Source organism: Lissotriton helveticus, chromosome 6 (genome assembly GCF_964261635.1).
Source record: "Lissotriton helveticus chromosome 6, aLisHel1.1, whole genome shotgun sequence".
NCBI classification, from domain to species: Eukaryota; Metazoa; Chordata; class Amphibia; order Caudata; family Salamandridae; genus Lissotriton; species Lissotriton helveticus.
Window position 1 is genome coordinate 2,067,644,436 of NC_136067.1, and position 13,302 is coordinate 2,067,657,737.

At 41.1% G+C, this 13,302-nt stretch overlaps 1 protein-coding gene across 2 annotated transcripts in view; it reads right to left on the reverse strand.

Annotated features, from left to right (window-relative positions):
- Positions 1-264: 264 nt before the first annotated feature.
- The window catches only part of LOC144764008 (uncharacterized), a 165,411-nt gene continuing 152,373 nt past the window's right edge, over positions 265-13,302 (reverse strand). For both annotated transcript variants that reach the window (XM_078650137.1, XM_078650138.1), the window contains 2 exons: positions 9,013-9,162; positions 265-581 (listed from right to left, as the gene is read on the reverse strand). In XM_078650137.1, coding sequence (XP_078506263.1) covers positions 541-581; positions 9,013-9,162 — 191 coding nt within the window. In that variant the 3' untranslated portion in view covers positions 265-540. The remainder of the gene's footprint in view (positions 582-9,012; positions 9,163-13,302) is intronic.

Consider the following 13,302-nt stretch of genomic DNA (forward strand, 5'->3'; position numbering starts at 1 on the left):
CCAGAGTGACACAGAGAAAAGGAGGCAATCAGAGAGAGCGAGAGGTATAGAAAGAAGGACAGCACAAGAGAGAGAATTGCACTTTCAGATTGCAATTCATCATTGTGCTACTCAGGAAAGCACTGCTCTTTTTAAAACAACAAAAAGTAACATGCTGTAGTAGTTCCTTTTTGTTGAAGGAGGTAGCTGTCCATTCTATAACAAAAATACTACAACACATAGCTGTGGCATTTAATGAGAGAATGAATTCTGGGACAGTACTGCTATTTTATGTAAGGTTTTATGTTGTGATATTGTTGAGCAGGGCTAGTGATCAGATGTCATTGGCCCAGGACCCAGCAACAGAGACATGAAGACAGGAGATAGAACAACTGTTTTCCTTCTTGTGATGTATAATCTTGAACAAGTCCTTCTGTGAGTCCTCACTGCCCTTTTCAAATGTAGAGAGGTTCCAACATACACCAGCATTATATCAAGATGAGTGTGAGCCGCCAGCCACTGCTGCTCATCTGAAGTATCCTTTTCCTGAAGATCCAGTGGTCATGGCTTAATCCCCTGGTCCTCCTCAGGGACTGGAAGCCCTGTAACCATCAAAGACGAAAGCAGAGTCAATGAGAGAAGATTTACACTCAACACTGAAAATAGATATCAATTTCACTTTGCATGATAATGTACAGTGTATAATATCATTCTGCATATCATGGCTTCCCTAACACACCATTGAACATTTCCAAGCACTTTTACAGTCTAATCAGATGGCGCAGTTTCACAGGGTAACCACCCTGGGTGATCTGGACAGTGCAGTCAACGCAGAGTAGTTTTAGAGTGTGGGCAAACCAACCACAACAGGGTCTGCTAACAGATTTGGGAAATGTGTCTTTTACATTAATCCCTTCTTGCAAGTCAATATCTATTGCAGGATGTATGGCATAAGCATTCAATGTATGGCGGCATAAGCATTCAATGTATGGCGGAGTGACAGGTACACATTGAAAGTGTATTAGCACTGTATGTGTAGAGGGTGTCGAACACTTTACAGATTCTGGACAAGAGTAATGCCAATATTTACAGATACAATGTGTCTATATGTCATGTGCGAGACCTTCATCCAGTTCTGTTGCCTTTGTCAACAGTGCTTTGCACGCAAGGATCCACTGACCCACACATATAGTTGTAAAAGTGAAAACATCACTTCCCAGATCTTTACCCCTTCCACGCGGGGCAAATTCCCCAGCGGTGCGGGAGGGGAGGGGAGGGGCCGCGGTACTCATGACGAGTCCAGCTCATCATGCTGCACAGTGGAGCTGTGCTCATGAAGAGATGGACTCGTCATGACTCCGCCCACTCCAATAGAACGCCCGCACAGGTGGGGAATTAGCCACGTGTGGGAGGGCCACAGCTGTTATGGCGAGGCCAGCTCGTCATGAGCACAGCTCCACTGTGCCTCATGACGAGCTGAGCTCGTCATAAGCATGGAAGGGGTTAAGTAAAATGCCAATAGTGGTTAAATGTGTCACACTTCATAGTAGGGGCATAACATGGTATGAATTACTGCACATTTGCTAGATCACTCACTGAAATGTGAAGAGTGCAGAAATTTGCCAGGTTTCTGGGGGAAGTTTAATCAATATTTAATGCAACGCAATGCAGCAAGACAACTTGCTGCGCTGAATTGCACCAAATGGAGAGGGCAGGATTTTGCCAAATGTACTAAGGTATGGTACATTCCTGCTCTCCCTCTGCGTTGGGCAGGGACGACTCCTCTGATAAGGCGAAGGAGCGTTGCTCCACTAGAAAAATCAAATAATAATAATGCCACGTTATTATCATTTTATTTTCCCCTAGAGGCTCTGTAGGTGCAAGGCAGGGCTGCCCACAAAGCAGGGGAGGAGTGGTAGGCACTCTCCAAGTGTGCATTAGAGTTTGGCCATCCGTCTTGGGCTGGCCAAACAGTCATGTGCACTTTGCATGTTCTCCACTGGATGCAATTCACAGCCTGGATGGAGAACATCTACAGGCCCCCTGTTACCAATTGAGCACTGAACCACAGCGCTCAGACCATTCACAATGCTACTGTCAGTAGTGTCATGATTGGATAGAAGAGTCTGGACAGGGTGCTTCCTGATCCTGCATCATGGCAAGGAGGACAGAGGAGAGGCAGCTGCTTCTAAGGTAAGTTTAAATGTTCTTTCCTTTTCTTTTTTAACCCCCCCCCCACCACCAGCTTAAACACTATCCATAGAGGCATTGTCCTTTATTTATTTTTGCTGCAGAGTAAAGATATTTCTCGTTGTGGCACCTGCATTGGGCATGAGTACAATGTTGATGCATTACCAGGTTTATGTGTCTTGGTGAATCTGGGTATCCAGCAAAATACATGGTGGGTGCGTGGAAACACCCACTCTCCACCCATGTAAAATATTCACGGTGCAGGGTTGAGTAATGCAGTGACCATCACTGTCTTGCGTTATTCCACTTTATCAAGCCACACAAGCTGGGTTTGCAATGCTTGGTAAATCTGACTTAAGGATGGCGCTACCCTTGTGTCACCCTGCATGACGCAAGGGCAACACAGTCCTTTGATAAATCTTGGCCCAGGTACCTAATAAAGCAACATTGCAAATGGGATGGTTACTTATTTCACAAAGTTCCATAGTGTGGGCTCCTGGGACCACAACTACATATTTTAGAGCTTTTAGGATTGATTAGGATAGTGAACTGTGCACAGAGGTTATTATCTTCTAACATAATAAAGGGCGTAATTGAAAGTTGGCAGATGCACCGCAGTGAGCCATATTTAGAGATCAGAGACTTCAGGCCTTTGGAGAAGCTGATAACAAAAGGCTTCCCTCAAAGCACTGGGGCTTTTCAGGAATGTCAAACAATTCTCTTCCCTGGCACCCTGGGTGTTTTCAACCAAGGTTAGGGCCCAATCGGGATCGCCATTGACCATCAGTGTAAGGTTTCGCTGGTGGACCCATGACTGTTCACTCATTCCCGATAGAGTGGTGGATGGAGTATGATGATCACCTAACTCTAAAGCTGAAGGTCCTGAGCCATTAAGCATGCACTAAACCAGTCAGACTGAGCGAGGCACTATACTTGAAGACATAGATAGGAAAAACAAAATGCAAAGCCTGTGCTCCAGAGAGTGAACCAGAAGCCCAGCAAACACTGTCAACAGAGTGGGCGGGAATAGTCCTGGTTAATCTGAAACAAATGCTGCACTGGAATGAAAACAGCATATTATGCATGCATTGGAAAAGTTGTTTCCATTAGAGAGCTGTATAAACATTGATAAAATGTTGATTTCCAAAGTTTGCATAACAATAGAGAAACACCAGTAGAACATCACAAAAAAAGTAAAAAGAAACAAAAAAGAAAGCTCTATGTGCATTGCATCTGAACAGCAACTAGAGTAAAGGAGAGCAAGACCATTCCATTAACTCTACCTCCTTGCAGAAGTGCACATATAATTCCTCCACACATCTGTTCTACACAGAGTTACATTCAACATATATTGTAGGAAAAGTACTTTACTTTCAGGGGAAAATTTTCAAACTTTACTTTGGGCAGTTCTGAAACATTTCTTTGTTTTCAAAATAAGCTGTCAGCTCTTAGTGGTTAAGACATCATTAGCAAAGCCCTGCAACTTCTTTCTATATGTGGCAATCTTGTGAGGTTGAGGTATGTCACGTGATGCTATAGGTTTTTTGCACTGAGCTGAATTTTTACCATTCTACGCAAGCAAGGGTAGGACACCATGGGCTGTATCATGATGTGCTTTACTGGGGCAACACAGAACTGAGTGACTGTTACTTTGCAGAGATTTAGAAAACATTGGCACTGGGTTTGCCTAACAAAATTGAAGTAAGCCAGTGCAAAAGTCTTTTTTTAAATTTACTTTCCATTGCAAAACTTATTTTATAGAGAGAAGTTGAATGAACGTAATGAAAAGCAGTGGAAAGGATGATACATGAGCGTTCCTATTCAACCACCCGTGGATTTTTATGAAAAACTCTATCTACTAACAATAGTAAACAGAGTTTTGCACTAAAAAATAATACCACTTCAAAGCGGTAAACAATGATTACCACAATTCTTTTATCCCGCATACCATCACCCCGCATACCAAGACAACGCAATTACCATTACTCCGCAATGGCATTACATTTTATATGTTTTTACCACGCATGCTTTTACAACGAAATATGTTGTAAATGCATGAAAGGTAAAAGCGTATGCTTTTTAAATGTAAGTATAGGGTTTGGGGTTGGGGTGTAGGAGTATACGTTATGGGGGTTCTGGGGTAATTTTAGAGTTATGTGTATGTTTGGGTATTGGGGTGCCATGGTATTTTTAGGGTTTAGGGTGGGCTTAGGTTTTGGGGTGCTGGGGTATTTTAGGGGTCCAGGGTGCGTTCAGGTTTTGGGGTGTTGGGGTCATTTTAGGGGCCATGGTCGTTTAGGGTTTTTGGGTGTAGGGGGTAATTTTAGTGTTCAGGGTGCGTTTTGGTTTTGGGGTACCTGGGTATTTTTAGGGGTCAGGGTGGGTTAGTATTTTTGGGGTGTAGGGGGTATTTTTAGTGTTCAGGGTGTGTATTAGGTTTTGGGGTGCAGGGGTATTTTTGGGGTTCAGGGTGCATTTAGGTTTTGGGGTGCTGGGGTAATTTAGGGGTCAGGGTGAGATAGGGTTTTGGGGTATAGATGGTAATTTTAGGGTTCAGGGTACGTTTAGGTTTTAGGGTACTGGGGTATATTTAGGGGTAAGGGCAGGTTAGGGTTTTAGGTTGAGGGGGTATTTTTAGGGTTGTGAGCGCCACAGTTCTACAAACCCCAACCAAAAAATCACAAATCATATACATTTTGCATACTTTGGGGGATTTGTATCTGTTTCTTGTTACTTGAGGTCCCGTGGCCTCGTGGCTGGCTCACTATACTTCACACACTGACATTTTGTTTAACGATATGACAGGGACACTAGAAAGAACAGCATGCATTCCTATTGTGCAGTAGATTCAGAGCTGGAGTAATTTACTATGTATAGGTACCACGATTACCTACATACATTTACGGCTTGATCTTGGGATACCTATTCATGTCTTTCTCTGGATGCATTGATGAAAACATATGATGGGGTAAAAGTAGATGGTATTGTTAATACAGACGTCAGAGCGTTTTGGTGCATGGCATAAATATTAGAAATTAAAATTACGGATTACATGAGTGTGGCCTTTCTGATTTCTAAACACGGGATTTCAAAAAAACAAGTAAACATTAATGTATTTCTGTGATATCCAAAGAATGGTCCTGAGAGGGGCTGGTCTCAGACCAAGACACTTTCTTAGATGTGGTGGATCCACATAGTAATAGTTTGAACTTGCAGAACAAGCCAAGGAGTCAATGGATTGAGTGGTTTGCCATGTCTAACTGGGCTTATGAAGTTTTTTTTTTCACTGTTAATGCCAATGTGGCTATTTTGTTGGAAAGGTACAAAGCTGTATTACTTAAGACTGAATACAATTTGTGTGGACCTACAAGCTCAGAGACTGGTACAGTAGCTTAGGGCTAAAGCATTAAAGTACCTCTAGTCAGACCTATATATTTTTTCCAGTGATTATTTCACAGCATATTTCACAAAGGATGCTATATATATTTCACAAAGACATTTAATTTATTCAAACATATTATTTTTATTTTTCATTTTTTCTGTTTTTCTTATAAATACATATCAATGTATTTGCATACAGGAAATTAAGCAACACTTTCTATAAGTCAATCTAAGTGATACATAGTTGAACAAAGAAAGAACCCCATAAATTCCTCATAAATTCATACCATTCATTCCATCATGCATACTACTACATTCACTACCCAATCTAAAGTCATGATTTCCAGGTGCCTGGCTCAGATTCAAATATGGAAGACATTGCTTGGTCTAATTTCCTAATTCAGTATGGCTCAGGCCTTGTTCCAATCTCTCTCTGCAAAACGGCCATACATATTCCTATTCGTCCACATTCGCCTCCTCTAAAATCCCCACAGCAAGAGTCACAATCCGGTCCTATCTGCTAAGCCACAGCTGATGGCTTCAAAATGTCTGTTATTCTTGGTCACTAATGGGCCTTTTGCCTTCTGCTGCTAGCCTAATGACATCTTCCTGGGCCCAGGTGACTTGGCAGGCTTAGAGTTGGTTGATGTGTGCAAATGAGTCACTATCACTTTTTGGACAATTTTCCTTCAGTTCTGAATTTCCTTGCCTCTTTGGCATCCTATGGCAAATCTTTCAGAACTAAGAATGGCTAGAGATCCGCTTTTCTACTGGACCTAAGATTTGCTTTTTGAGGAAAATCTCACAGGGGAACATCATGAAGTCTGCAAAATGTTGATGGGTACCAGACAGTCAACCCTCTAAACTCCATTGTTCCTCAACATGGGATGTTAAACTAATTCAGCAAATGTTGCAAACATGGTCTGACAATGTCTCTCTATAACTGCAAAACTAACTTTCGTAATCTTCTTGATTTCCTTTTGAGAGAGACTCAAATTATAGTGTTCCAGGTGTTTCTACAAGACATTATTCTCCTTTAGAGTTTTTGTTATTAGATTCATGAACATGCCTTCTCTAGTGTTGATTAGCCTTACTTTCCAACCAATGTTGACTGCAGTGTGACCTTGAACAATATGAATTAAAGACTATCTATTTAGGAATGTCCTCCTATTAAATGGTTAATCTTCATGAAAAAAACCTGCTCCTGTATCATTTCCTACTTTAGCCTGATGTACTAAGGCTATATATTTGGCTGAAAAGATACAACATTCTTTGGGGCTCTTTCCACTGGAGGAGATTTGGCCGTCAGAGTCTTCTCACCTGAAACAGGGTTTGTGGAAATTCTTGAATCTGCTGATTGGTCTGGAGTATCAGCTTTCAGAGTATTTTTATTGTAAATCAGTGGCTCATGCCTTGTATAATATGATCCTCTAATTCTGTGTTAAATTGTAGATTTTAAGGTCTCAGATAGAGAAGGAAAGTCTTGATTTTAATAAAAGACACAAAGGTCAATGTTGTCTCTCTAATGTTCTATCACGACAAATATCTTACTGGGGGGTCTAAGGGATAATTTTATAGACCAGCAGGGTGAATATCCCCTGTTAACATGTATACTAAATACAGAACACCCTGGGTCTTATACAAAAGAGAGAGAGAGGAGTGACCTCCGGTCACTACTCCTTACGGCCCGGGGTACCGACGGATAGAGCGGGGCCCCCTTCCCTGAGTAGTGTGCCAGGTAGAGGTGAGGGCGACACCCAATTGTTATGGGTTCCGGTTAATGTATCCTTAACCACTTAATTTGGACATTACCGGTGGAGTATTTGAACATTATTTTTGCACTATTATACTTTTCACTTTTTTGTAGCAGCAGCTGTACTTGTCTATAGCTTGGTCCTGAAGAATGCCCCGATACAGTTAGATCCTAGCGAGGGCAGAAACATGTCGACCTTTTATACTGTTTGACGTCTTGGAAACAACAAGCGTCAGCACTCTGCTTTTTAATAATGGCAAGGGGACTTGATGAATAAAATTGTTATAAGTACTCCTTAGTCATTTTTAGAACACCACCTTTCACTTTATTTTGCGCTGCACATTTCACATTCTCTACCTATACCCTCCTGATCCTCTCACCTCCTTAAGTGAGTCTCTGGATGTGAGCAAGTACTATGTAGGGTGACCAGTCAACCCATAGTCTTCCTCTCTGTCAAGGTTTTTTCCGATCAATTTACAGATCGGTTTTCCTTGATGGGATAATACCTAAACCCAGATGATGAGACATCACACTGGGTGATTGATGGGTCTTGGTAGAAGGACGTCTCGCTCCCACTCGGAAGACTGGTACTCTAGTGTGTGCTTCGTCTTGTTGACTCACTCCTCTCTCTCTCTTTTGTATAAGACCCAGGGTGTTCTGTATTGAGTCTCTCTAATGTTGCCATCTTTTTCTATAATATAAATGTTTTTGATTCTTTATTTCAGCTTCAATTGCTTCGTCATGTTTCTTCCTAAACCTGAATGTCAACCGAATGCATGAAGCTCAAGCGTCTAGGCTCCTGGATACTCCTGATGAGTCGTCTGGGACTTTTAAAAAAAATAAGATTTTTAGTATTTGCTGAGTTTCTTTCAATGAGGTTAATATTGTCTTCTCCTCAAGAAAAGAGGCTATTATGCCCTGTATGGACTACGATTGTGGCTGATTAATGGCTTAACTTCACCTCAACCAGTTTTTTTGTGATTCACAGCAGCTATAATAAATGTAAAACGTTAAGGGAACATAATATTAACGTCCATATCTTCATGACTTTCTTTTCACTATGCTAGCTAGGAAAATCTGCATTACAGTTTTGATCATTAAAATTGTCAATTTTCTAAATCATGGGTTTATGGTGTTTATAGTTGTACCCTACACTTCAGATGTATTAGTTACCCACTATTACAAAACATTTAGTTATTGTTTTTGACCTCTGTTTCAGTGCTACTGGATTTGTTTGTATTCTCTTGGTGCTTATTCCCATGAAGCAGCACAGTGGCATTGTTGATCTCCTTTGTATGTAGACACAATGTCATCAAAGAGCACATCAGAAACAGAACCTACTTCTGCAAATTCCCAGAAGGAGATCCAAGCCCCTCCCTGGAAGTTCAATGGTTGTCACCAACACACAATGGACCCAGCACCAGGAAGTGTGGTCGCTTACACACATTGATCGTCTGAATAGCTGTGTATAATTGATGGTTAACCTGCTGACTACGTCATTGGTGCCAATTTCAAATAGATTCTAAATTCATCATCTGCTATGACAGATGTTGATACATAAAATCTACCACCTGGTGCATGTGTAAAGGCGAATATGTATATAAGGTCCCTGGCATAGTTAGCCCAATGTGTTGGTGAAATCATGTACATGAAATTGTGAAGTAGAGTACCTGATCCACTGTCTAGCAAACAGTGATTCAACTTCTTACCCTCAAAGTTGAGTGGTTGATGGCACTCGCGCCCCTTCGGTCCAGCGCAGCATTTTTCATTTGCCGGGCAGTCCTTGTCATTATTACATTTGTTACAGATATCTATAGTTTCAGTAACATTTGTCACCTTTGTGCAATCACCCATTTTTTCTGGAATATAGAAAAGAAAAAGCATTTCAAACATTACAAGCTCTAAATATTCATGTATTCTGGACCCTGATTCAGGATCTTCTGACCAGTTAGACCCCACCTATCACTTGGCCATTCAGCCTGATGACTCATGGTGATCTCGTGCCTGTACTCTGCTCTAATCTAGATTTCATCCACTTGAGAAGAATGCTACAGCAGAACAAAGTTATTGGCAGGATTGAGTGTTATGTGGCATTCACAACCACAAGGGTTTTCTATGAAGGTTGATTCCTTTGACATGCATGTAAAAGGGCCTGTCATATGTGTGGGCTCGATTCTTTTGTTTTTCTCAACTAGTTCTTTCTGATCAACCGTATATGATCTGTTGCCTTTCGAGGTATTTATCATTCCATGTACTTCACCTGCAAAGTTAGCATTCCCTCCAATCAGAAGTATTGTATTACAACAATGGTGTGAACAATGTACCCCAAAAGGTGCAACTAAACAGGAAGCATTGATATATGTACAAACATTATGTAGTCCCAGTAGCAAACTAAGGATACATGCTTGAAAGGAGATAGAGTTATGGCTTACAGATTATACATCCTTTGGTAAGGGGAAGCCTTTTGAGGGGCATGAATCACAGACTCCTCTAGAACAGTGTCCATTGGTGGAACCTTGGGTCTCCATTCAGGAAGAGAGGATGCTGGGGGCTTGACATTTATAGACTACTCGAAAGACAGGGAGTTGCAAACCTAGCTCCTCACATGAGAAAGGTAGGCTCTTTTACTCTGTTGAAGTCAATGGCTGTGATGTTCCCAGAACCCCTTTGTGGCAATGCGTGGCTTGGCTGTCAACCAACGTATCACTAGCACAGGGCACCAGTTGACCTCTACCATCAGAAAATGTTTTCCGCAATCCAAGGACATGGCAGCACCAAAAGTGCATCTTCACCTAATGTGACCGTGGTAGTTTCAAATGCTGCACCCTTGGTCAAAGGTATTCTCCATGATATATCTGAGAACTCAAAGGTAACAAATAATCACCATGAGGTGAGGGAAGCTGATATGCTTAAATGGATGGCTGTGTTTTTAAGAAAAGCTTTAGCCATTCCTCCGGCGTTACATATTTCTTCTGAAAGGAGAATTAAATTACATCACCTATCACTCCAGTCTGGACTTAAGGAACACAGAGCTCTTCGGGCCATTTGAAGAGCCCTTTGAAATATCCCACAGTACTATGCATGCCATGGGGGCTTAAGGATTATTCCTCAACAAGATCTCTACATCTCCCTTAGAATGGACATGGTCAAACAGTGCCTGTAGGCCTGCTTAGCCATCCATGGAGAGACAGGTTCTCCTCTGGTGCAGCTCCAGTGATGATCAATGGAGGACAGAACCAATTTCCCACAAGCAGTTTCTCTTTGCCGCTGGACAACTACTTGAAGCCCTGGGCTATGAGACTCAAAAATCCATGCTAGCCTCACCAAAGCCTGCCCTGGTTAACTTAAGAATCTTCCCCTTGCAAGTAAGGATCGCCTTGAAGGCAAACACAATCTAATTTGCATCATTCAATAGGAAAACTTGTCTTCCCTAGGGCTGTCTCTCTCTCTCTCTCTCTCTCTCTCTCTCTCTCTCTCTCTCTCTCTCTCTCTCCCTGATAGTCATCTATGGGAGAGGATTGTAACTAAGGACATGCACAGGAGATCACTCTATGTCCCTGTTCATCACTTTCTCCATCCAATGGTGAATCAGTATCCTGTGCAGTACATCTGCAGGTGTGTAAGCGTATTCTTTGCGTTCAGGCCAGAAGATTGATCTATGGCAGAGCAGCTGCCTCTGAATGTTACTACACTTTCTTCAAATAAACATTCAGAGTTTGCAGGCTTTTCCCATTACCCATGTGCTTTTGTGCACACTATCTTACCAGTCTGAGCTGAATTTATGATTGACCATACACATACCTTTTTAATTTCTCTAGCTTCTGAATTGAGATTTGAGGGGTAAGTCTTTATGGCCATACACCTAAGGAAATGCCATCCACCATGGAGGCGGTCCCCAGTTCCCAGAGACTAATGAACTTCTAGAGTCTGACCACATTATTATTTATAGAGTCACTGACCTTTACCCCTTTACCTTTACCTTTTTCCCTCACCTTCAATACCATCCTTTTCCACTTTTACACTATAATTGTCAAGCTGTCCATCATTTCATCTATGCCTCCTTCCTCTGACCCCTAGCTGCCATTTATCACAAGCTGGAGCCCAGACAGCTATGAGATGCCCGTCATTCACAGTGCAGCCTTACAGCGAGGATTGTTTTTGTGCAGGAAGGGAATCCTGAGAGGAATCTTTCTATGTGTGATGCGGAAAGAAAAAGTGACGAGGAGAAATAAAGATATTTCTCCTTCGCCCACATTACTGGCAAAAGTGTAGCATTTTGACGCATTCCCAAGTTTACTAGCTTTAATAAATCTGTGGAAACACTCGAAATGCAACATAACACACCAAAATCTGCTGTGTTGCGTTACATTTCTATATAAATCCACATAGATGGCCCAAATCACCGCGTGAATGCCTTTGTAGATATTACTGTAGACTTTGCATTGTCCTTGCTTCGCCTTGTGTGACGCCAAGACAGCACTAAGGCTTGATAATTTTCTACCCAAATTTGTGGTCTGACTTAGCTACAGATCAATGCAAGAATGAGCCCTGAGTAGCTTCTCTGGACAACATTGAGGCTTCAGTAGAGTACAAGGACAAAAAGACTGATTAATGGCAATTGAAAAGATGTGAACTACGTTAAGACTGTAACAACCACACTAATGTCCTCCATGGCAAATGTCCCTATCAAGGCAGTGACACAACCACTATTTGCTTTGCATCGCGGATCATATAGAACTGCAAGGAACCTGATGATGACGGCAATTACACATGGAAAAACTAGTTGATTAAGATTCAAGAAGACCCTCCGCAGATCCCTCCCCCATACATTTAAGATGTTCTGCCATTGCAGGGAGGTTGGAGGAGCCTGCAGGGTCCATTATATACTTCTTTATTTCCTTTTTTAGCAATACAATATGCATTGCCCATTTCAGAGCATTGTAGACAGCTGCTGGATTTAATTGAAGAACACAAAAATGGAGCAAGGTAATACTCAAGGCACATGCCTCTCCAAAGTACTGTAAAGTTGTGTAAATAAACACTTCAAACAATTATCAGGGAGAGCCACCTCTTGGATGACTGCCAGTTGTCTTTTAGAGGAGTGTGTAGTACTGAGAGCACCATTATACAAATCATCAGTGAGGCTTTGTGTATTCTTCATGAGTGATGATCCTTGTAGAACTTTCAGCAAAATTCAACATCATCAACAATGTCCTATTACAAACTCTAAGAGATCACAAGTGTGACACGTGAAAGGATTAATAGGCTAAAGCGTAAATTAATTGGACAGAAGACTGGATGAACAGGAAGAAGGGTGATAGATAGATAGATAGATAGATAGATAGATAGATAGATAGATGGTGATAGATAGATAGATAGCTAGATAGATAGATAGAGTCAGGGCGATAGATAGATAGATAGATAGATAGATAGATAGATAGATAGATAGATAGATAGATAGATAGATAGATAGATAGATAGATAGATAGATAGATAGATAGATAGATAGATGGTGATAGATAGATAGATAGCTAGATAGATAGATAGATAGTGATAGATAGATAGATAGATAGATAGATAGATAGATAGATAGATAGATAGATAGATAGATAGATAGATAGATAGATAGATAGATAGATGGTGATAGATAGATAGATGGTGATAGATAGATAGATAGATAGATTGATAGATAGATAGATAGATAGATGGTGATAGATAGATAGATAGATAGATAGATAGATAGATAGATAGATGGATAGATAGATAGATAGATAGATAGATAGATAGATAGATAGATAGATAGATAGATAGATAGATAGATAGATAGATAGTGATAGATAGATAGATAGGTAGATAGAGTCAGGGCGATAGATAGAGAGATAGATAGAGATAGATAGATAGATAGATAGATAGATAGATAGATAGATAGATAGATAGATAGATAGATAGATAGATAGATAGATAGATAGATAGATAGATAGATAGATAGATAGATAGAT